Source organism: Cicer arietinum, chromosome 7 (assembly GCF_000331145.2).
Source record: "Cicer arietinum cultivar CDC Frontier isolate Library 1 chromosome 7, Cicar.CDCFrontier_v2.0, whole genome shotgun sequence".
Taxonomy (NCBI): Eukaryota; Viridiplantae; Streptophyta; class Magnoliopsida; order Fabales; family Fabaceae; genus Cicer; species Cicer arietinum.
Genome location: NC_021166.2, coordinates 41,482,727 through 41,506,697, shown reverse-complemented (window position 1 = coordinate 41,506,697; position 23,971 = coordinate 41,482,727). Strand labels below are relative to the sequence as shown.

General features: G+C 32.8%; 2 protein-coding genes across 2 annotated transcripts; one reads left to right on the top strand and one right to left on the bottom strand.

Moving 5' to 3' along the window:
• Positions 1-12,759: 12,759 nt before the first annotated feature.
• Positions 12,760-13,520, bottom strand: LOC140918793 (uncharacterized). The gene is made up of 3 exons (XM_073363590.1): positions 13,483-13,520; positions 12,894-13,389; positions 12,760-12,798 (listed from the first exon to the last, which is right to left on the bottom strand). Exons 1-3 carry the CDS (start codon positions 13,518-13,520, stop codon positions 12,760-12,762), a joined length of 573 nt encoding a protein of 190 aa, XP_073219691.1.
• A 6,991-nt stretch (positions 13,521-20,511) lies between these two features.
• LOC140918792 (uncharacterized) lies at positions 20,512-21,066 on the top strand. Its single transcript, XM_073363589.1, has one exon. It carries the CDS (start codon positions 20,512-20,514, stop codon positions 21,064-21,066), a length of 555 nt encoding a protein of 184 aa, XP_073219690.1.
• Positions 21,067-23,971: the final 2,905 nt, after the last annotated feature.

Here is a 23,971-nt window from a genome sequence, read left to right as displayed (position 1 = left end):
TGATTCAAATACAACCTTTTTCCTACCTTTATTAGCTTGTCTTGCATAGATATCCACCTTTTTTTTTTTCAATTTGTGTCTTTACCTTCTCAGGTAATTTTCGAACATATGCAGCCTTAACGTTTCCATCCTTATGAATTAGAATAGAGTTACTTGGCAAATACATTAAATCAAGAGGAGTGAGAGGGTTAAAACCATAAAAACAAAAAATCAAAGGGAGAATAACGAGTAGTGCTATGAACAACATTATTATATGCAAATTCAACATAGGGCAAACATTATTCCCTTATCTTAATATTCTTTTGGATTACATCCCTTAGAAGAGAAGAATTAGTTAGATTCACTACCTCGGCTTGGCCTTCAATTTGTAGGTGGTAAGTAGTGGAAAAAAGAAGTTTAGTTCCAAGCTTACCTGTCCTCCAAAAGTGACATAATGAATTTAATGTCTCGATCACTCACAATGCTTCTAGGTAAACCATGAATTCTAACTACCTCTTTAAAGAACAAATCTGCCACATGACAAGCATCATCAACTTTTCTACAAGTATGAAGTGAGCCATATTGGCGAATCTGTCCACCACCACAAAAATTGAATATTTTCTACTTTTAGACTGAGGAAGACCTTTTTTATGCTTGATCATGTACTGAAATTGCTCAAGAAATTCAACCCACTTGGTAAAAGATAGTGCTTCCATGTTTGTAATACTCTCACTAATGCATACAACTCTTTATCATATGTAGTATAATTAAGAACAACACCTTTAAGTTTCTCACTAAAATAAGCAATGGGATGCTCCTCTTGCATCAAAGCAGACCTTATCCCCACTGTTGATCCATCACATTCATTTCCAAAATATTTAGAAAATTAGGCAATGCAAGAATTGGTGCAAGAGTCAATTTTTATTTGAGGGTAGCAATTGTTTGCTCTTGTTTTTCACCCCATTTAAATCTCACATTCTTTTTAATCACTTCATTCAAAGGTGCAACTAATGTATAAAATCTATAACAAACCTTTTATAGAAACTAGCTAAGCCATGGAAGCTTCTTACGTCGTTAACATTTTTAGGAGTTGGCCATTCTTGAATAGCTTTCACCTTCTATTGATCAACAAGCACTCCTTTAAGCTAATCCCAAAACCAAGGAAAACTACATGATTTGTATATAAAACACATATTCCATGTTTGCTTACAACCTTTCATGCCTAAAAGCTTCCAAAACACTTCACAAATGCAAAAGGTAATCATCATAAGATTTTCTATAAATCAAAATGTTATCAAAGTAGACCACAACAAATTTCCCTAGAAACTCCCTTAGTACATGGTTCATCAACCTCATGAAAGTGCTAGGTGCATTTGTTAATTCAAAAGGCATGACTAACCATTCATACAAGCTTTTGTTTTAAAGGATGTTTTTCCATTCATCTCCATCTCTAATCCTAATTTGTTGATATCCACTTTTAAGATCAATTTTGAAAAATACCCAATCACCATGCAAGTCATCCAAAAAATCATCTAATCTAGGAATTGGATGTCTATGCTTTACCTTGATATTATTGATGGCTTTACAATCAGTACCTTAGGTACAAGAATAATGGAGACTACACATGGACTTAAGCTATTTTGCACCTATCCCTTTTGCTTCAAGTCTTCAACTTACCTTTGGATTTCTTTGGTCTCTTGAGGATTAACCCTATATGTTGGTCTGTTGGGCAATAAAACACATGGAATGAGACCAATTCCATGTTTTATACCTCTTATAGGTGGTAGGTCATGAAGAACCTCTTTAGGAATTACATCTTCAAAATCATGAAACAAAGAAACAACATCACTACGAAAAGAATTTGTATTATCTGTAACATTTAAGTCACTCTCCTTGCTCAAAAGCAATAGCATTGGCCTTTTCCCTCTTCCTTTTGACTCTTTTTTTCTTTTCTCTCTTTCTTTTTCTTTTCTCTCTTGTTTTCTTTGCTCTCTCATTTTGGATTCATCTACACCAACCTATCTAGGAGACAAAAGAGCAAGATTAAGTTTGTGTTCTTTATGTACAAAAGAGAACTTATTTGTATAACCATCATGATTGCTTTTCTTATCGTACTGTCATGACCTTCCAAGAAGTAAATGACAAGCCACCATTGGCACTACATCACATATAATTGTATCCTCATACTTCGCAACAGTAAAATTCACCTCCACTTGCTCACTCACAATATTCTCACCTTCCTCATTAAGCCATTGAAGTTTGGATGGTTGTAGGTGGGGTTTAGTCACCAAAATCATTTTTGAAACCATTCTTTCATTAGCAACATTAGTGCAGCTTTCTCCATCTATAATTAAAAAACATAACTTACCTTGGATGAGATATCGAGTATGAAACATATTATTCCTTTGTGTTTCATCAAAGTCTCTTGATTGGTTTCCCAACATTCTTCTAACCATGAACAAGTCTCCTCATTCAACAACTTCTTCCTCATTCTCCTCATCGCTAGATGTAGCAGATTCAGAACATGATCCACTAGTAATATTACCATTCTCCTTAAGTAACGTTGTCTTCTTAGTTGGACATTCATAAGCTATGTGGCATTTTCGCAAACATCTGAAACATTTAATCTCACTATTTTGTTCTTTCTTATGAGCATCATTGGATTTATTTTGAATCCTATGAGGTGCAATCGTGGATGTGTTTGATGAAGTATTTTCGTCCTTCTTATTTATATCCTTTCAACAAGAAGCATTAAAGTTAGAAGAACTATTTCTCATGACACCCCTTTCTCTTTAGTTGTTATTCTACCTTAGTAGCTTGGTGCACTAAGTCCTCCAACTCTGCATAATTTCGTAATCCCGCAACATCACTTATATCACTATTCAGCCCTTGTAAAAAAATGTGTCATAGTAGCCTCCATATCTTCTCTAATATTGGCTCTAATTAAGCACACCTCCATCTTCTTATAATAATCATCCACACTCTTGCTACCTTGAGTACACCTTTGAAGCTTATTGTGAAGGTCTCTATGATAGTAAGAAGGAACAAGCCTTTTCTACATTAACCTATTCATCTTCACCCAACTATCCACCAACGATTCTTCATAATCATTTTTTCTTTTTATAATTGGTCCCACCAAATGAGTACATAATAAGTAAAATCTATGGTTGCCACCTTTACCTTCTTCTCTTCTGTGTAATTATTGCATGAAAAGAGTTGTTCAATTTTCATCTCTTACTCAAGGAAAGCTTCCAGATCACTTTTTTCTTGGAACAATGGTATTTTAAGCTTCACTCCTTCTATAATAACTCCTCTACCACCACCCCCAGTTTCTCTTCTCTTCCTTCTACCTCCATCATCACCATGTTTTTCTTGAATTTCTAACTCCTCAATTATGGCATGTAAATCTTTAGTATGCTCCATCAAAATCCTTTGCGTTAAAGCATTTATAGCATCCACTAACAATCTGTTGTTACCCCTATTTATTCATCACCACCTATTCCTACCATATTTTAAATAACAAATAAACAAAAGTGAAAGAAAAGGACCTTACCACAAAGCTCACATGTTTACACTCTTGAATTTGTCACTCGTATTTCACTCAATTTATGCTTTTTTATAATGTATCTCTCTTGTATTTTTCCACTCAATTGCTCTCTTCAAATTCTTAATTGAATTAGCAAGATCACTCAAGATGGTTGAACAAAAATTGATTAGAAGAAAGTAAAGTATCACAAAACAGTAGTAATGTGATTGAAAAATACTCTTAGGAATTTTGTCCAACAGGTAGTGTGAAATACTTTTAACAACACAACTGTAAAATACATGTTTTTGATGAAGACAAAGATAAAAAATATGATCAAAACAACAAGCTCAAAAAGAAGTTCAAATATCTTCATTAATGAAACGTTAAATCCAAACATATTAGATGTTTAATGTAAAGGTAAATGATGCAACCAATACTTCAAATACATGAGAAACATTCATATTTACATATGCATATAAAGTATTTTTCAAAAGTCAAAATTACATTAACAAAGTCTTAAAACTAATATTTTTTACAAAATACAAAGGTGTATTCGAATACAACATAGTGTATTCGAATACAGATGAAATTCAGAAGCAAAAGCTTCACATCTGTATTCGGCTCGACTTGCTGTAGTCGAATACAAAGCAAGTCAGTAGCCAAAATCTTTGCATCTGTATTCGACTACGACATGCTGTAGTCGAATACAAAACAAGTCAGTTGCCAAAACTTTTACCTCTGTATTCGACTACGCCCACCTGTAATCGAATACAGAGTAAGTCAGTAGCTAAAACAACAACTGACTTACTAACAACAACAACTTTCTTCTTTTTGTATTTTTTTTTAATATTTTTTTCCAAGTAGCAGCAATACATAAATTAAGTAACGACAACATTTCAAACAAAAGCAACATAACTTGCAATTTATGTTTGAAAAAAAATGCATAAATATAATTTTACTCAATTCCAAACCTAGAAACCAGGGTCTAATACCAAATGATATAATCCACTTTGTCACGAAAAACTTTTAAGATCGTTATAGGTTGGAAACTTATAGATTTGAGCTAAAATCACGTTTTGTTGGAGAACACGATAATTGAAGCTACGAAACTCAGAATCAATCGATTCCAAAATAAGGTGAAAAAGGACGTTCTGAAACACATGTTAGGCTGTTGAATCACTTAAAAAGAGTATTTAAAACACGAGATATGAGCGCATGTTACCAAACACAAAATTTGGTACAATTTGTGTATTAGGGTTTTATGTAAATGAAACTTGAAATTATATTTCAACAAAGGAACCAAGAACATAATGGCGTCATAATCTAGGGATTGATAAGCCAAAAAAGAATGTCACAAGGATTAACAGCCTTGATAAGTTCTAAGTAAATTACTTCAAGAACTCTAGACAACAAAGCCTCACAAAGTAACAATATGTTCAAATTTTGTTTTGCATAAGTTAGGGGTTTGCCTTTTATAGTGGCAGTACTTTACAAATTCTCAAAAAAATTTCCAACTCAAGTTTTAACAGTTAGACCCAAATGTTCTTACTAATTCAGTCTACTACGTTAATTAAAACTAATATTAAAATTTGATAACACATAGATGTAGCCCTCATTCCTTTACTTCTTCAAATTGGATTAAGCAATTTACTATCTTGGGCTTCAATTCTTCATGAGTTGGACTTGCTTCAAATAAAGTGGCTTTCAGGTTATTTGGTGCATCATTTCTCTTTTTTGACCTTGCTCTTCTCATTGGAGTTCCAAGACCTTAAATATCCTCTATGCTTCCTTCCTTGGTTATGCTTTATATGTCATCATCACAACATAGTTTCTAAATCTGTTGAGCCGTAGTATTTTATTTTCTCAATCTTAGTTGCAACTTATAAAGTAGAGTTGTTGAGTGAAGAGGATGTTTTGTGAGTATATTTTAAGGGTTGTTTTAAGTCTTATGCCTTGATGAAGAAAAAAGTAAAAAATATTTGGTATGGGAAATATGAATGACAACATCAATTCAATTAATTAAGTTGAGTATTAACTAATTAAGTTTTAGGTCAACTGACAAATTCTGATATTGTTAGGTTGGACATCATGTTCCGAGTTCAAATCTGAAACTTCACAATTTTGTATAAGTTTTTTATGATAATTATATCATTTCATCTATAGAATAAAAAAAAAAGTTGAGTGTTAAGCCAGCCATGGAAAACTGCCATAGTTACAAATATGAGCCTTTTCTCAATATAAGATGCATCTAAGGATCAAAATACTAACCTATCTTTTATGCTCTATATCCATATACATTATTTGTATCTCACTGTTGGTGTTCTTTACTTCTATTTTCGTGATGTTGGAAGCTAAAAATTTGATAGGATAATACTACTTTAACCATTATCTATTTCATCTAAAGATGTTAGAAGTGTACAATTACATACATCAATGTCAATGATTAGAACAAATAGATTCCTGCTTTGAGTTAAAGATATACAACATTGTAAGAGGATTCAACATGCTAGTAGATAAAAAAGAATGGGGAAAGAAAAAATTGGCAGGGGCTCCTTTTTATATCAAAACCATGGTTTTAAATTGTGGTCCGCAATTTGAAGTTGCCGCAACGATGATGGAGCCGCACTTTTTGTGGCATCAGCCGCATTTTCCTGCAATATAAAACTTTGCGACGTAACCACAACCATAGGAAATCAGTTATGCGAGGGAGGGCGAGTCCTTGGTCGAGAATAATCTGAGTAAAATCCTGGATTTTGATCCTCTTTCCTTTGATGCACTGACCAAGAAGCTGATGATTTTTTTGGAACATGACTTGGAATCTCTAGTTGCTTAGTGCTTTTAATAGCTTTGTAATGCATATTTTTCATGTGTTGTACGGCTTCAATTTTGTTCTTAATTTTAATGTGTTCTGTTTTTGTTGATCCATTTGATTCTAGAGGTTCTTTCTCCACTTTTGCTGACACCTATTCATAAATATATCATTGAAGCATTCACAAATAAGTAACTCCTAAATATGCTGAAATCAAAGTTGAGTTTAGATTATAGTTTTATTCATACAATTTTTTTATGTGGAAAACAATTGTTTTAAAGCTTTCACATATTTTGATATATAACTTGTAAGTGGAGATGGAAAATAAAGAGTTTAGATTATAGTTTAAACGTTTAATAGTATCTTAATTTCACATAGTTTTCTTTGTGAATACTAAACTAAGTAATAATTATAAGTATATATTGAGCATCTGTAACTCATTGATGAGTATGACACTAACCTTTCTTGAAATGATGGCTTGGATGTTGGATGGCTCAACAATAGCTTGAAGATTGCGACCAATGCATAAATTCAAGGAAAGGAACAAAATAAAAAGGGACAATGGGAGGTACATTTAATTTAATTTAATTTAATTTCTCATAAGCTTGTGGGAGGGTTAGATATGAGATCAAAATGTGAGTTGGCCCAAATGAAAAACTAATGGATTTAAAGTAATTAATGTGATAATGAAGATATGCAATCTTAATGCTAGTAAGATGAATTGAAATATGAGCATACAGTTTGTCCAACCTTTCAGTCCCTTTCTAGCTGGCTGAAAGTAAGTTTTGCTAACAAAGTTAGATTTGGGTCACTAAATATAATAGAAGAATGATGAGTAATTTACTAGGCGTGTGAGTGATAGGATTGAAGAAACTTTGAATTTTGAGAAAAATAAGATTGACTAGACTTATTGATAATATAAAATGAGATTAAAATTGAAGGAATATCACTTTTTTGACTATTGTATACTATGATGTTCATTTCAAAACTTAGGATATAGGTGTATAGGACCCTTAATTAATATATACCAACCTATGTTTCATTTTCATGGTTCAATTAAGTCAAGGAGTAGAAACAAAAATAATGAATAAGATATAGGGACATTGAAGATACATGTTTCCGTTCCTTGCGGAAGCTATGTTCATTGGCAACACTTTGTGGGGATTTGTGATTGAATGTAGACAACTACATAGAGGTTGGTGTAAAATTGTCAAAATATTTCATAGTTAATTCTTATTTTACTTTTCGAATTTACAAGGGGTGATCAAATCCAAGGAATGTATGTATTGATAAATTAGTTGAGTATGTATTGATAAATTAATTTAGTATGTGAAAATCTCATGAGAGTACACCTTTTTCGTTGGTATTAATATTTTATACTCTGATTATGCACTTTTTGTTCTTCGGTTGTAAGCCTCTTAGGATGCAAGTTGCATTCACATAGTACCAATGTTCAATGGGTTTCAATTCTTAAAAACAGCAAAGATTTCACTCTAAAAATTTAGTTTAAAGGATGAGCGTGTTCATTTTGTTAATATGAGACTAATATACTTTGATTACTAAGAGTGTTATCATGTCTAACAATTAGTTCTATGTCCAATTTTTATATTGTCATCTTTAATTCGACTTTGATATTATGTTAAATAAAATTATATTTCACTTACAAAAGCTAGTTCAAAGAATAAGAATATCAAAATACATATACCATGAAATCTTAACAATATAAAATTTTAATACAACTTAAATACTAACCCTCACATTTAATGTGAATTCTATGTCTAGTTCTCACATTAATTGTCATCTTTAACTCGACTATAAAACTATGATGAATTGTTTTAAATCTCAATCCATAAACTAAGTCTAAGGATAAAGGTGTCCAAATACATGTATACATCCAACGTGTCAAAAAATTGACCAATTTGTGAGACTTCAATACAACATTAACACCCAAAAACAAAAAAAAAAATAATATAACTATGATAATAATTTTGTTTCTAAATAGATTAAAATTTTAATAAATATTTTTTAATTACTATTAATTTCAAAATTGTAAAAATACATTTCGTTCTTTTTGAATTGACAATTTATAAGAAAAAAATAGGGTTTGTTTACTTAGCTCATTTCTTGTTTCTATTTTCATAAAAAATAAAAAATATTTAAATATATTTTTTGTCCTTGCAAATATGTTTCGTTTTGATTTTAGTCCCTGTATATTTTTATTTATTTATACCCTTACAAATTTTAACAAGTTTTAAAAAAGTCTTTTATGAATTTTTTTTTTGATAAAAATATAGTGAAATGACTAATTTTGGATGAAGTGACACGTGGTGACCGTGTAATTGTTGTTGACTAGAAAATATTTAATATTTAAAATTAAAATTCATTTTATTAATTCATTTAATCATTTAGTTAAAAACTTAAAATTAATTAATAAATAAACCAATTAAATAATAAAAATCCAATAATCTTCATCTTCAACCCCAAATTTTTTAATAAAAACTCAATAATGTTCATCTTCAAGCATAATTTCTTCATCTTCAAATCGTAAATTTTCAAATCTAAATTCAAACTCTAAAAATTTTAATCTTTCATTTTTCTTGCACTACACCTATAATTCAAATAAATAAAGTGTTACATGAATCTCCTCTTAAAAAAAATGGCAAGATTAACCCTCAAGTCATTCTTCTGTCATTAGATTTTTTTAATATATTTGGGTATTGAGTTTTTTTTTCTTTTTTCTCACAAAACAAACAAACTGCTTTTTCTCACAAAACAAACAAACTGGTTTTGAAGAAAATGAGCTGGGAAAAGGTTGAGGTGAAGGCGATAGGAAAAGAGGATACAGGAGAATCTAGGTCAGGGAAAAGGTGGGGTCACACCTGTAACTCCATTAATAGTGGCAAATATATGTATGTCTTTGGTGGTTATAGTAAAGATTATAGGTGTGGTATAAAAAAACATGAGAGATTAGAATTTTTAAGGTTTTGATTTATATTTGAGAATGTGTGATTTGAAGATGAATAAATTAGTGTTGAAGATGAAGGTTGTTGAGTTTTTATTAAAAAATTTAGAGTTGAATACGAAGATTATTGAGTTATTATTATTTAATTGCCATATTAATTAATTAATTAATTAATTTTAAGTTTTTAATTAAATAATTAAATGAGTTAATAAAATTAATTTTAAATTTAAATATTATCCAGTCAACAAAAATTACACAATCACCATGTGCCACTTCATCCAAATTTAGCCATGTCACTATTTTTTTACTAAAAAAGATTCATAAAGTACATTTTTAGAACTTATTAAAATTTGCAAGGGTATAAATAAAACAAACAAAAATTACAGAAACTAAAATCAAAACAAAGCATATTTGCAAAGACCAAAAACATATTTAAACCAACAAAAAAAAAACAGTAAAAATGTGTTTACTTGTATGTGAAAACACTTCTAAAATATAGCCCATTATAGGGAGAATAAAAAAATGTCATTTTCTCTATTTTCTTTTTCAATCAGGAAACGGAAAAATAAAAACACGGTGGCAAATAAGTAATTCTAATTACATTAGATTTATTTTATTTTTTTATATATATTTTTTTTCGCTCTTCTTATTATTTCAAACATCAATTTCTCGCTCGTTTTGATGTTCATTTGTTTAAATTGTAATGGTAAAAAAATTCTTCTTCTTCTTCTTCTTCTTCTTCTTCTTCTTCTTCTTCTTCTTCTCGAAAGCAGCACGCTAGAACATGCATCACGCTACCATAGGCTTGAAAAAGTTCTGCTTAACAATCACAATGCAGCAAACATATACACTTTTGGAGGAGTTTCGGATTATAATTGGGCTTAGGTAAAGGTAAGACGTTTTGGGATAGTAGGCTTTACTACTTGGAGTTAGGCATACATTTTCAAATTATTCTAATACTTTTTTTTTTCTTCACATTTTCATTGTAAAGATTCTCAAACATTCACAAAAGAACCAAGAAGATATTATTTATCAAAATATAGAAACTGATTTTTTTTTTCTTTTTGTTTTGATTTTTTTTTCTTTTTCTTCCTTTTTTTTTCTTTTTGTGAGAATCACTACCCCAAACTTAAAAGGTTGTCATCCCATGAGCAACCCAAAACTTAGAATTTTACCAAGATAAGACAAACAATTTGCTACCTAACTCCAAGTACGGTGATGTAATTAAAGTCAAGTCGTTGATTTGTAATGTGGCTAGTAACCGAAAGAAAATGACAAGGCTCAAAGGGGCTAGCAAATGATAACATTTGCATAGTTAGAAAGACTCAAACGACCAAATAAAATTACCTCAATGTATGCATAAATTACAAGTGATAATCACACAACAAACAATTAAAGTGTTTAGGTCCAAAAGCTCACAACTAGGATAATAAGAAATAGTATGAGCTATCTAAATGATGTCAAACATGCCACTACAAAATTTATTTAGTTTTTTTATTTAATAAAATGACAAGTGAGACTTCGACAACCAAGGAGTAATCAACAATGCATGCATTAGTTAAATTTATCGAATTGAGCAATGATATGAGCAAAGAAATAGAGTTTAAATTTCAAAATCCCAAACAGAAAACTTAAGACAAAATGCAAGTTGTTAATAATTCTTCATCATAGTGCATGTTTACACACAATTAGAAAGAAACAAATTCAAATAAAAAAATAAGATTGCAAAAAAATAAAAGTTACCTCTACCTGTGGGTTGCCTCCCACGAAGCGCTTCTTTAAAGTCATTAGCTTGATGTCTCAACTATTGTCAAAGTGGCATATATGACAGGAAGAACACATCATCCTTCTCACCAAGAGATACATATTTCAAGTGAGGTGGCAATTGCTTGAGTTCAGCCAATGGCGTATCTTTCTTTTTCTCTACATATTCATCTTCATTCCTTTTCAACCCCTCCATTATAGTGGGGAAACGGGGGGAGTAAGATGGTGATACTTCTAACATGGCTAAAACCTATTTCACCTCTGGATCTTTACTTTCTTTAACAACATCTTGGGGTAGACATAACACTCTTGATGTTCAACTTCTTCATCGACTATCAAATTAAAAATCTCAATTTGGTTGCACCCTTCTCTTTCGTTTGAATGCTCCATGGCTTTTAAAATATTGAATGTAAATGTTTCCTCATTTACCTTAAAGGTTAAGGTGTCATCTACTACATCAATCATAGCTCGCCCTGTTGCTAAGAATGGTCTTCCCAAAATCAAAGGAATGTCATTGTCTTCCTCCATGTCTAGTACCACGAAATCCACTGGAAAAATGAACTTGTCCACTTTAACCAACACATCTTCCACCACTCCATAGGGGTGTTTCATTGAGCGATCCACAAATTGTAGCATCAGCTGTGTGTCTTTGACTTTTCCGATGCCCAACTTTTTGTATATGGAAAGCGGCATAAGACTTACACTAGCCCCAAGATCACACAACGCTTTTCCAAAAGTTCTATTTCCAAGGGAGCACGGGATTGAGAACCTTCCAGGATCCTTGAGCTTCGGCGGCAGTTTTCTTTGTAGTATAACACTACATTCATCGGTAAGCATCACTGTTTCACCGCTGATTTTTCTTTTCTTCGACAGAATCTCCTTCATGAACTTAGCGTATGTTGGCATCTGTTCTAGTGCCTCTGCAAGAGGAATGTTAATCTGTAGTTTTTTAAAAACATCAAGGAACTTACCAAATTGTTTTTCTGTTTCTTCCTTTTTTAATCTTTGAGGAAACGAAAGTCGAATTTCTGGTTTTGGTAGTGATTCCCCTTTTTGTACCACGGGTTCTTCTTCCTTTTCAAGAGTGATGTGCTCCTCAACTAATATCGGTGTGACTATTTCCTCTGAGTGGGTTGAAATTGAAGTACTTACACTTTGTTTGGCTTTAAGCGATACTTGTTCAATTACCTTGCCACTCCTTGTTGTCACGACATTGACATTATTTCGCGGATTCGGAACCGTGTCACTAGGCAAATTTCCAGTCATTCTTCGTGTCATTTGTTGAGCAAGTTGACCCACTTGAGTTTTCAGATTCTTTATGGATGCAGAGTGATTTTATGGATTGCTCTTGACTCTTCAATGAAAGAACTTGTGGTTGTCACTAATTTCTCCATAGCACTCTCCCAAGCAGCCTTTCTAGGTGAGAATTGGATTGTTTGAGCTCCTTGTTGACCTTGAGATCCACCTTGCTGATCTCTCCAAGAAAAATTTAGATGATTTCTCAAACCAGGGTTGTACGTACTAGAGTAGGGATTATTCAGCCTCCTGTTATTACTAACAAAATTCACCTGTTCTAGTTTTTCTAACTCATTGTCATCCAGTGTTTCACAAGCTCCAGTTTTATGTGCTCCTCCACAAAGGTTACAGCTAGTATGCTTTAGTAATTTGACAGGGGCCACTTGGGGTTGTATATTTAGAGCTGCCATCCCCTTCTTTATATCAGTGGCGATAACCTCTTCTATCTTTTTTGAGAATAACCTGCTTGGGGCCAACCGATCCATAACATTCAACTCCAATACACCACTTGTTGACCCACCACCTCTGTCATACAACATCATTTGTTCATTTGATGCCATGATCTCAATAATCTTTTGTGCTTCTGTTGCAGTCTTGTAATTCAAAGAACCACCTGATGTGGCATACAACATAATTCTAGTGTTCGGCCACAAACTATTGCAGAATATTTGCATTTGGGCAGTGTCGACATAAGCATGATTTGGACATCCTGCTAGTAAGTTTTTGAATCTCCTATAAGTGTCACAGAGAGATTCTCCCTCTTTCTGTTTATAACTGAAAATCTCTTGCCTTTTTCTAACAAACATAGTTAAGGGAAAGTACTGTTCCAAGAACTTATCTTCAAGATCATCCCATGTGGTGATGTTGTCGGCAAGAAAGGAATGAAGCCACTCCTTAGCATCATCTGTTAATGAAAATGGAAACAGTTTCATTCTCTTGTCTTCCTCAAACAAACCATCCACCTTCACTGTTTCACATGATTCAAAGAAACTTGTGAGATGTCTATTAGCGTCTTCGTTATGTCTACCGGCAAAATGAATCTCCTTCAACTCTCTATATAGAGCAGGATTTATTTCAAACTTGTTGATTGTAACCGGTTGGTTATGGATGGGCAATCGAACACGATTTCTATTTCAATTCCCATACTCCCCGAGAGTACGTTTTGGTAGTGGTGGATCGGCCATCTCAGTAATTATGATGGAATCACCCAAAACCTCTTCTTCCACTACTAAATGTCTTTCCCTTTGTTTCCTTTCTCGAGCCGCCCCTCGATGTGCTTTCGTTGTTTTTTCGATTTCTGGATCAAAGATAAGTTCAGCTGAGGACTGACCTCGCATACAAGGTTAGACAGATTGTGAGTAATTAAGAGTTTTAAAATAAAGAAAAATAAATAATTAAGTAAAAACAAAACAGTTCTAAAACATAATTTTTTTTTAAAATTTGAAATAAAATAAAAGAAGAATTTTATTGCAAAGCAAAAAATTTCAATTCAGTAAATAAATAAAATTCAATAGTGATATGGCAATCCCCGGCAACAGCGCCAAAAACTTGATAACATTTCAGCAAGTGTACTGAATCATTGCAAGTAATAATAAAACAGTAGTACCGAGTGTGGAACTCAAAGATTGCGTTTTACTATCGAATTATATTTAATTACTAAATTGAACAAAAAGTTTCCGAATTGATTGAAATAATATTTAAAAGGCTTAATTGCAGTTTTGGTCCCCCTATTTTAGCTGAATCGCGAAAGTAGTCCCTCCATTTTGTTTCTACCCAGTTTTGGTCCCCCAAACAGAATTTTAGTCCAAAACTTGATGAAATTTTATTTTTTAAAGCCGTACTACACCATTTATGGTCATATATTTTAGGTACAATTGTTGCAAATGAGATCTTGAGGCATTGTGTTACTTAAATAAATGCAAAAAAAATGAAATTTCATCAAGTTTTGGACCAAAATTCTGCTTGGGGGACCAAAACTAGGGAGAAACAAAATGGGGGGACTACTTTTGTGATTCAGTTAAAATAGGGTGATCAAAACTGCAATTAAGCCTATTTAAAACTAATAGTAATAAAATTGACCTTTTATAATAAGAAAAATGTTAGGGATGAGTTTCACTTCGAATCCAACATTGGTGTCTAATTTGATCCTAGTTACTGAATTCCTTTATTGAATTATTACCGAATTCTCTTTATTATTCTTGCCCTAATGTCTTAGTGACATAACCTTTAATTCCAAAGTAACCCCTAATTCCTTAGTAGATTTAAGATTAAAATTAAGCTTTACCGAATAGAAATTCTCTTGTAAACTATTGTTTTGCAACTAATTTAATTGGTTTCATGACCTGGATCTAAGTCTAGACTACAAATTCATGAATTTCTCATCTCGAGCATTCGTAAAGTCCACTTCCGTTTCAAAATACAAATCGTAGAACATTTTAATGTTGATCAAGCAATAAAAAATATTAAGCACAAAGATGAGAAAAATAATTCAATAAACTCATTCATATAACAAGAAATCAAATCATAAAAATAAGGGTTTCATCTTGTTACACTCATCCCTAACAAATAGGGTTTAGTTACTCATGACAGAGATAAAATAGATAGAGATTAGAGAAGAATTACAAGAAGAATTCATGAATGATTCTTGATAAAACTGCTCTAATGATGTTAGAAACGACCGTCTTTGAGTTTCTATGCTAGGGAACAAGTCTCCCAACTTCCCAAGAGTCAAAAAGATCCCTAAAACAGTGAAAAATTGCGTTTTTAAGAATGTTGATGCGTGTCGCGCGCCTGGACAGTGTCACTGGTTCGTAAATGTGCCCCAGGCATAGAAAACACGCTTCAGGCGCGCTTGGACAGTGATGAACGGCAGGAAATGCGCCTTCGGCGTTGCTGACGCGCTTCAGGCGCACATCATCTGAGGTATGACGTATATTGCATTTTACTCCTTTTTAGAGTCTGAATTTGGTTCCGGTGTCTTCGTGAAAGTTTTAGAGATGGATCTTAGCTTTGATTTGCACTTGGTTTGACTCAAATTGGACATCTACAACTCCAGATATGGCTGCAATACGCTACATTGGTCATGTTGATTTCTCACCAAAATCCAGCACTCCACTTAAACAAAGTAACAACACAAAACTCCGAAAAATCCCTACTTAATCAAGGAAATAATAACATAAATATTTCATTAAATCAAAGAACTAAAATCAACAAAGTATATCAAATAACTCCTTAAATTAACTAATGATTAAAGATAAATAAGACTAAAATCAATGAAAAATATGCATATGATGAAGAGCCATCAATGACCAATGCACCAATGATTTGTATAGATTACATGAATCGGGTCTTCAAACTATTTTTTGATAAATTTTTTGTGGTGTTAATTATTGATATTCTAATTTGTCCAAAGAGTTAAGAAGATCGTGAAGAACATCTGCTAAAAGTTATGCAAGTTCTTCATGAGAAACAACTGCATGTCAGCTTGTTAGAGTCCAAATTTTGGGTAGAAGAAGTAAATTTATTGGGACATGTCATATAAAAAGAAGGAATTGATGTGGATCTTAAAAAGATAGAGATTGTGCTCTCTTGGAAACAACCTTAAACAATAGCAAATATACAAAGTTTCATAGGATTGGTGGGATATTAGAGAAGATTAATTGAAGGATTTGTTAAGATTGGGGTGACATTGACACTATAGAACGGAAAACACAAGAAATGAGGGGTTTCAATTGTGTTTCTTTTTAAAAACTTTTTGACGTGACTAATCTATAGTAGAGAAAGCGCAAAAAATAAGCATGAACAAAATAAAAAATAAAAAATAAACATACGATTTATCCTAGTTAACCACCAACACGGTAGTTACGTCCAGTTCCTTCAACCTAATGAATTTAATCTATTAGTTTACCACATAATAACACTTTCACTGCATACCTACTAGTTAAATCAATTGCGTTCAAGTATTCTCTACCTTCTAACCTAGTAAAGTTAAGCTCTTAAAGAAGGCAGCCACTACTAGACTAGGTTACAAAAGAAAATTTTTAGGTTTTTCTAAAATAGCTCTCCTAGGAGAATGTTTACAAATTTTTTCTTTATTAAATTTTTCTCAGCACTAAAGTGAAAAAGAATGATTACGAGCAATAATGCATATGTGCTTATAGCTTGTGTGTTTCTTGTTCTTTCAAAGAGGAGCGCATATCCTTTTATAGATATCAATTAGGGTTTCTAGTTGTTTTCTTGATTGCAAGAAATCATCATGATTCATGAAGTTTCGTATCATATCTTTTGAGATTGGTTTTCTAGAAACTTTCCAAAACAAAATCTTATAATTGATTTTGTTTATATTGGTAAAACAATTGGGAAGCAGAAGATACAATGATTAGAGTAAGTCTTAAGGACTTTTTGAAAAGTAGTTGATTCAGGATGTTCGTCAAAGGATGCAAATACTTTGTCTTCTTTGGAATGTTGACTTTCATCAGAGCATACATCATAAATCATAGTCAAACAATCAAATACTTGAAGTGATAATGTGATTTCTAGAGTAATTGAAACGAAACATATCTTGTATTTCTAGAGTAACTAAAATATTGCTTGAATTATTAGAGTAAGCTAGAGTGTCGCTCGTGTCACTAGAGGCGCGTGTTAGAGCGCTTGCATAAGAATCATACAAATAGAGTAATGCAGAGTCTTGTTGTTCTTTTGAATTCGTCCAATCAACAAAGGATATGACATAAGAATTTATATAATTCAATTAATTTGAGACATGCACACTTAATTAAAATGTTAGTGCATTAAATTATTCACAAAAATAGATTTTGTTATTATTAAAACAAGTAAAGGACATAGTTCTTCAAACCAACTTGGTTTCTAACAAACACAATTTACAAGGAAGGGTCAACCATTTGCATGGACAAAGAAGTGTGAGAATAATTTGAAGATGTTGAAGTTGAGGTTGACAACCTCACTCATCTTAGTTTTACCACAACTAGAGAAGTCGCGTGAAGTTTATTATGATCCGTCTCACCAACGACAAAGATATGCAGCATAAGAAAGTGGAGGCTTAAGCTTCTGATTAGTTGAAGACTCACAAAAGGAATAATCCCACCCATGAGAAACTACTTGTATGGATGTACATTCCTTATGCTTAGCGATCATAAAATTTTAAAAGTACCTATTTGACCAAAGAGAATTGAACATGCGAAAGAGAAGATTTAGTGGTCAATGCATTGAGTATGAAGAGTTTTTTGTTGTCCTCAAAAGTGATGGCTTGACATCGAAAGTTGTGGGCAGTGTTTCGAGACCTGCATGTGGATATAAAGTTTACACGAGAAGCTTTGAAGTTAGGCTTGATTAAGATTTCAAGTGGATTACTTGACAAAATTACGAATTTTTTGGATGACACATTTATTCAAGAAAAGGGATATTTGGTAGTTCATGGAAAGACAATTTAATTCAATCTTGGGTCAGATAACATTATGAGGTGTAACAAGTGAGTATGTAGAGCGGCTGTTGCAGCCTTAAGAAGATTTTTTTTGGAAAAAGTGCATATCAATAAGCTTATTATGTAGTGCATAAAAAAAAAAGATGTAATAGGACCTAAGGCATAACTATTGGTGGTCATGAATGAAGAAGCACATAGAAGAGTATGTAGCAACATGTTTAACTTGTTATAAGGAAAAATTGGAGCACCAACGACTTGTAAGAATGTTATAATCTTTGGGTATATCTAAATGAAAATGGGACAATATTTTTATGGACTTTATGATTGGATTACCTAAAACTAGGAGAAATGGTGGTTCTATTTGGGTCATAGTGAATCGTTTCACTAAATTCACACATTTCTTACAACATGGCCAAGTTTGAATGATATCTACATTTTGCAGAGATTGTGAGAATACATAAGGTAACCTCGAGCATCGTTTCAGATCAACATCCTAAGTTTACGCCACGTTTTTGAGGAGTTATGCATGAAGAATTAGGATCAAAGATAAGATTAAGTTCAACATACTTTCCACATATCGACAGACAAACAAAAAGAAAGAATCAATCATTAAAGGACATGTTTAAAGCATATGTTTTTGGACCTTATTAATTTACTACACGTCCTATGCCTTATTGGATTGCATTGCCACCGATGATGTCCAACATCCATGACTTCTTTCATGTGAAACAGTTAAGAAAATACATTTCAGCCTCGTTACATGTAATTGAGCTAGAAACAATTCAGTTGATAAATAGTTTTTCATTTGAAGTGTCGCCTGTAAGATTTAAAGACATGAAGATTAAGCGAATAAGGAACAACGAAATTTAGTTGGCCAAAGGAAAATGAAGGAATAGTGTCTTCAAATCTTCATGTCGGTTAATTTTCAATTTGACCAACCAAATCTTCATATCTTCAAATCCAAGTACCAGATATGCGACATGAGAATTTGGAACTGAGAATTTTCCAACAATTAGAACAGTCAGATAAATTGCATCGATGTCAAATTTTAAAATATAGGGATTGATTAGGGACTGAGGAATATTTCTTGGAGTTTCGATTAAAATATTTTATCATATAATAATTTAGTCGTGTTACTAACAAGTTATTGTCGACAAATATTTTGCAAGTAATAATTTAGTGGAAAATTTATGTGTAATATTTGTATTGGGTAGATATTTTAACTATGTAAAATATTTTTTTAACACTAAGTAACCATGTTCCCTAATGTCATAACATTAATTAGTTTAATTTTATAAGTATGTAACTACTAGTTTAGTCAAAGATAAGGTTAACATTATTATAATATAATAAAACAAAGATATTCCCCTATCCCTTTTAATTGTGGCCACAAGCTTCTTAAGGTATAATGTTTTATATACAACTTTAGCCTTCATAAAAAAGAAATAAGTACGGGAGAATTCTTGGAGAAGTTTAAGCAAGTTTTGACTATACGGCAATGCCCGAATATTTTTAGCATTACAGTTTACAAAATTTGTGGTTGTAATATATTAAAAAAAATAAATATTGGTTTGAATTCGTTGGAGAGAGAAACTGAATTAGACGGTGATGGGGCACGTAATAAGGATGGTGGGATGGACAATAATTTGGAGTTAATTCTTAATATGGCGGGGAGGAAAATAGAGTTAGTAATAATTGTCCAAATAATTGTCATTTATTGGAGAGATAAAACCCATAAGTTAGCAGTGGAGGAGGCGGTTATGAATTTATTGGGAGACATGCAAATTCGTTGATTCAAATTGAGAGTGGCATGAAGGGACCCATTGGACTTGGTCAACATCAAACAATTCTATTTAATGTGGAGAGAGAATTTATTGATTTCCAAACTGACAAAGCAACACATGAAGGTAGTTGACGAAGCAGACTTGTGATATGGATCGCGACTAGGCGATAGTAGCGCGGGCCTTATTCATGGTGGGGTGGGCTTAGCAACATGTTTAAACATAATGGGGTCTAAAGAGCATGTTGGAAAAAAGGAAGGTTCACCGAAATATGACTATTCGAAAGAGAATTTTCTAAAAAGTCAATATAGATAATTTTTATCTTTGAAACAAATAGATAGACTACCAGAGCATCAATGGAAGGAGAGATTTTTGTTCAAGGCTCAACATAAAAAGAATAGCAGACAAACAACTTTGTCTGCTTCATTAAATCAAGTAAGTGTTTCTTCTTCGACTAGTTTGGTTGATTCTTCGTCTCGGGCAGATTGGAGGAATTTCGCTTTACTTAAAAAGTATTAAGTTTTGTAAAAGAGGTCGGGTTAATTCCACAAGAAGAGAAAAATATTATAGTTGAAAAATTAATGGAAATGGAAAAAAGAGATAGAGTGAATATTGGAAAAAATGCATAGGAAGTTAGAAGTGGATGGAGTAGGAAGTTTTTGGTGATAGTAAGGTTGACAATGAAGATGTTATGTTATAATATTATAGGCATGGGAGGGGTTGCAAAGAAAAAAGAATTGCAGGGTTTAATAAAAAATAAAAACCTGATATAGTGTGTGTTCAAGAAACAAAGTTGGAGGTTGTGGAGGAAAAGATGTGTGAAATTGTGTGGGGATCAAAAGGGTTTGGATTTTTGTTTAAACCCTCAGTAGGTAGATCCGGAGGTATACTAACTTTGTGGGATAGCTCGCGGGTCGATATGTGGAGTTCTTCTATATAAATCATGCATTAATTATGGAGGGGGAATGGAAGGATGTTGGAGAAAAAATTTGTGTGGTAAATATTTATCCATCTTGTGACATGATTGAGAAGCGAGAATTGTGGAATATGATAGATGAGAAGGTTGAGAATGATGTAGATTGTTGTTGGTGTGTGTGTGGAGATTTTAATGCAATTAGGAAGGAAAGTGAAAAGAAAGGGAGGAGTGAGTATATTCAAATGGAAGACATTTTGCGCTTTAATAATTTTATTGAGGAATCAGAATTTATTGATTTGTCTTTAAATGGTAGAGCTTTTACTTGGTGTCGTTTGGATGGATCGGTCATGAGCATATTAGAGCGATTTCTTTTATCAAAGAGGTGGGGTCGTCAATCGCCCAATTGTTTGCAATGGGCGTTGGATAGAGGCTTATCAGATCATTGTCCATTATTCTTGTGTGATGATTGGGATAATTGGAGACCAAGACCTTTTCGTATGTTGAAGTGTTGGGAAGAATTTGATGCTTATAAGGATTTTGTTAAGGAGGCATGGGATAATTGTACGGTGTTGGGTTGGGAGGCTTTGTGCTAAAGCAAAAGTTGAAAAATATCAATAATCGCTTGAGGAGTTGGCATAAGGAACATTGCAGCAACCTATTTGACAAGATAAAGGTGGCTAAAGAGAGTTAAATAAGTTAGATATTAAAGTAGAATCATGTGTTCTATTAATTAGACGAAGAGATTGAAGAGCGTAGACAGTTGTCAGCTAATATTTGTTCTTGGTCTCGGTTGAATTGTAGTATTCAGTGGTAACGATCGCGAGTGCAATGGTTGAGAGAAGGAGATGCAAACACAATGTTTTTTCATGGTATGGTATCCAATAGAAGGCGTCGTAATTCAATTCTCAGTATTGAGGTTGGGGGTGAGCGTGTCAAAGGGGTGAGCCAGTGAGAAATGCAGTGTTTAATCATTTTGAACGTTATTTTAAATCCACCAGATCCATCCACATGGGTTTGGATAACATGCATTTTAATTCTCTCTCGCTAACTCAAGCTGAAACACTTTTAGGTGGATTTAGCGAAGAGGAAGTCAAACAGGCGGTGTGGGATTGTGACAGCTACAAAAGTCCAGGTCTGGATGGGGTACATTTTGGGTTTGTGAAAGAGTTTTGGGAGAACGTAAAAGCTGACTTTGTGAGATTTCTAGGTGATATTCATATGAATGAGAGGTTGGTGAAAGGATCCAATTGCTCATTCACAGTTTTAATTCCCAAAAAAGACAATTTGCAAGTCTTATATGATTTTAGACTCATTTCATTAGTGGGATGTATGTATAAAATTTTGTCAAAAGTGTTGGCGAATAGATTGAGTCAGGTGATTGATTCTGTAATAGTTGAATCTCAATAAGCGTTTGTTAAAGGTAGACAAATTTTGGACGGGATTTTAATTGCAAATGAAGTGGTCGATGAGGCAAAAAAGAAGAAAAAATAGTTAATTTTGTTCAAAGTGGACTTCGAGAAAGCATATGACTCAATTGAGTGGGATTACCTAGAGCTTGTGATGGCAAAGATGGGTTTTCCAGAGAAATGGCATAAATGGATTTTGGACTGTGTTGGTTCAGCGTCAGTTTTTATGCTAGTGAATGGGAGTCCTACAAAAGAGTTTGCTATGTAGAGGTGATTGAGACAAGGTGACCCCTTATCTCTGTTCTTGTTTCTAATAGCTACTGAAGGCCTGAATGCTCTTTTTAGTGCTTCTGTGGAAGGATATTTTTGCGAGAATAGTTGGTATTGAAGAGGAATGATTTAATAAAAAAATTGTTTCAAATTATTGGGAATAGGAGTAATACTTTGTTTTGGAAGGATCCATGGTTGGTTGGTGGGGTCTTGTTTGAGAAATTTAGTAGGTTATTTTATTTGTCTTTGGAACAAGAGAAAAATGTAGAGGTTATGGTAGAGATATTGCGACAAGAGGGTATTCAAGGGTGGAGATGGCGGAGGTAGTTGTTTGCTTGGGAGGGTATTCAAGGGTGGAGATGGAGGAGACAGTTGTTTGCTTGGGAAGAGGAATTAGTGGAGCAATGTAGGATTTTATTGACTAACATTCATTTGCAAGTTAATGTATTTGATAAGTGGTCATGGAACAATGCGCAAGGAAGATCATATTCGGTAAATGAGGCATATTTTACACTACGGGAGGAATTTGTCGCTAGTATCAATACATCTCTATTTCAAGACCTAGTTTGGCATCCTTTTGTCCCAGCGAAAGTATTATTATTTGTATGGAGGTTGTTTCAAGAAAGGTTGCCTACAAAGGAAAATTTGTTCCGTCGAGGTATCGTTTATGTGGAAGATTAACAATGTGTAGCAGGTTATGGGGAAGTTGAAACAATCAGTCATTTGTTCTTCGTGTTCCCTCTTTTTGGATCCATGTGGTATGGTGTTTTGAATTAGTTTGGACTATTTGGTGTATTTCATAAGGATGCAATCAACCACGCTAACCAATTTGATGGCCTTTTTTTATGCGGCCATTTAACGCGTCAAATAATTAATTTAGTTTGGTTTGCGGTGATGTGGGCAATTTGGAAATCAAGAAATGAGGCGATTTTTCGTTCGCATGTTTTGAATGCAAATCTTATTATTGAGCATGCCAAACTTTTAGCATGGAGGTGGATCAAATTGCATGTAAAAGAATTTTGTTATGGGTATAACCAATAGTGCTCTCAACCCTTAAAGTGCATTGGTATCGCTTGTGGTTAATTGTTTTACTTCTTGTTTGAGTAATTTAGTTTGTATTTCTGCTTTGTTTTGATCGTAAAGTAGAAACATTGTAATTTTTTTTTTGTTTTTGCTCTAAGCACTTCTTATGCTTAGCACGTTTCTTGAATATATTTATTTTTATCTTGTTAAAAAAAAATATATTAAAAAAAATTAAATTTTTTTGCTATGGCTCAAAATCGTTCCCGTACACTACTAAAGAAAGAGTTCTTTTATTGATTCCTTATATGCTTTTACATAATCTTTATAATTTCTTCTTATTTTTAATACAATATATATATTTATAAAATCATTCTCTTATATATTTAATGATACTAACTTAAGATCTTATTCGCGAAACACTTTGTTTGATTTCGTTTATGAGAAAACATCACGAGAATCTCATAATTTTTATGTTATAATTTGGTTTATCTCAAAAGAATAAGTTTTTAAACTGTATGAATTTTCAAGAGAATCGAAATGTTAGAAAATGTCCCCTTTGATTTTAAATAATAGTATGAGTTTAGTTTTTATCAAAATTGCTAAATCGTGTGTATTTGATTGTTTTCGGTTGATTATTGTTAAATTGTTTTAGTGAGAAAAACATACTCTAAGGGGATTAGAAGAGTGGGTCACAATGAGAGGTAGTTAAGGTCATAGGGACTTACTTTTGACTGAGTCACATATTGGATTGAAAGTTTAAGTACAAGCGAGATTGTAGTTGTGCTTTGTTGAGATAATT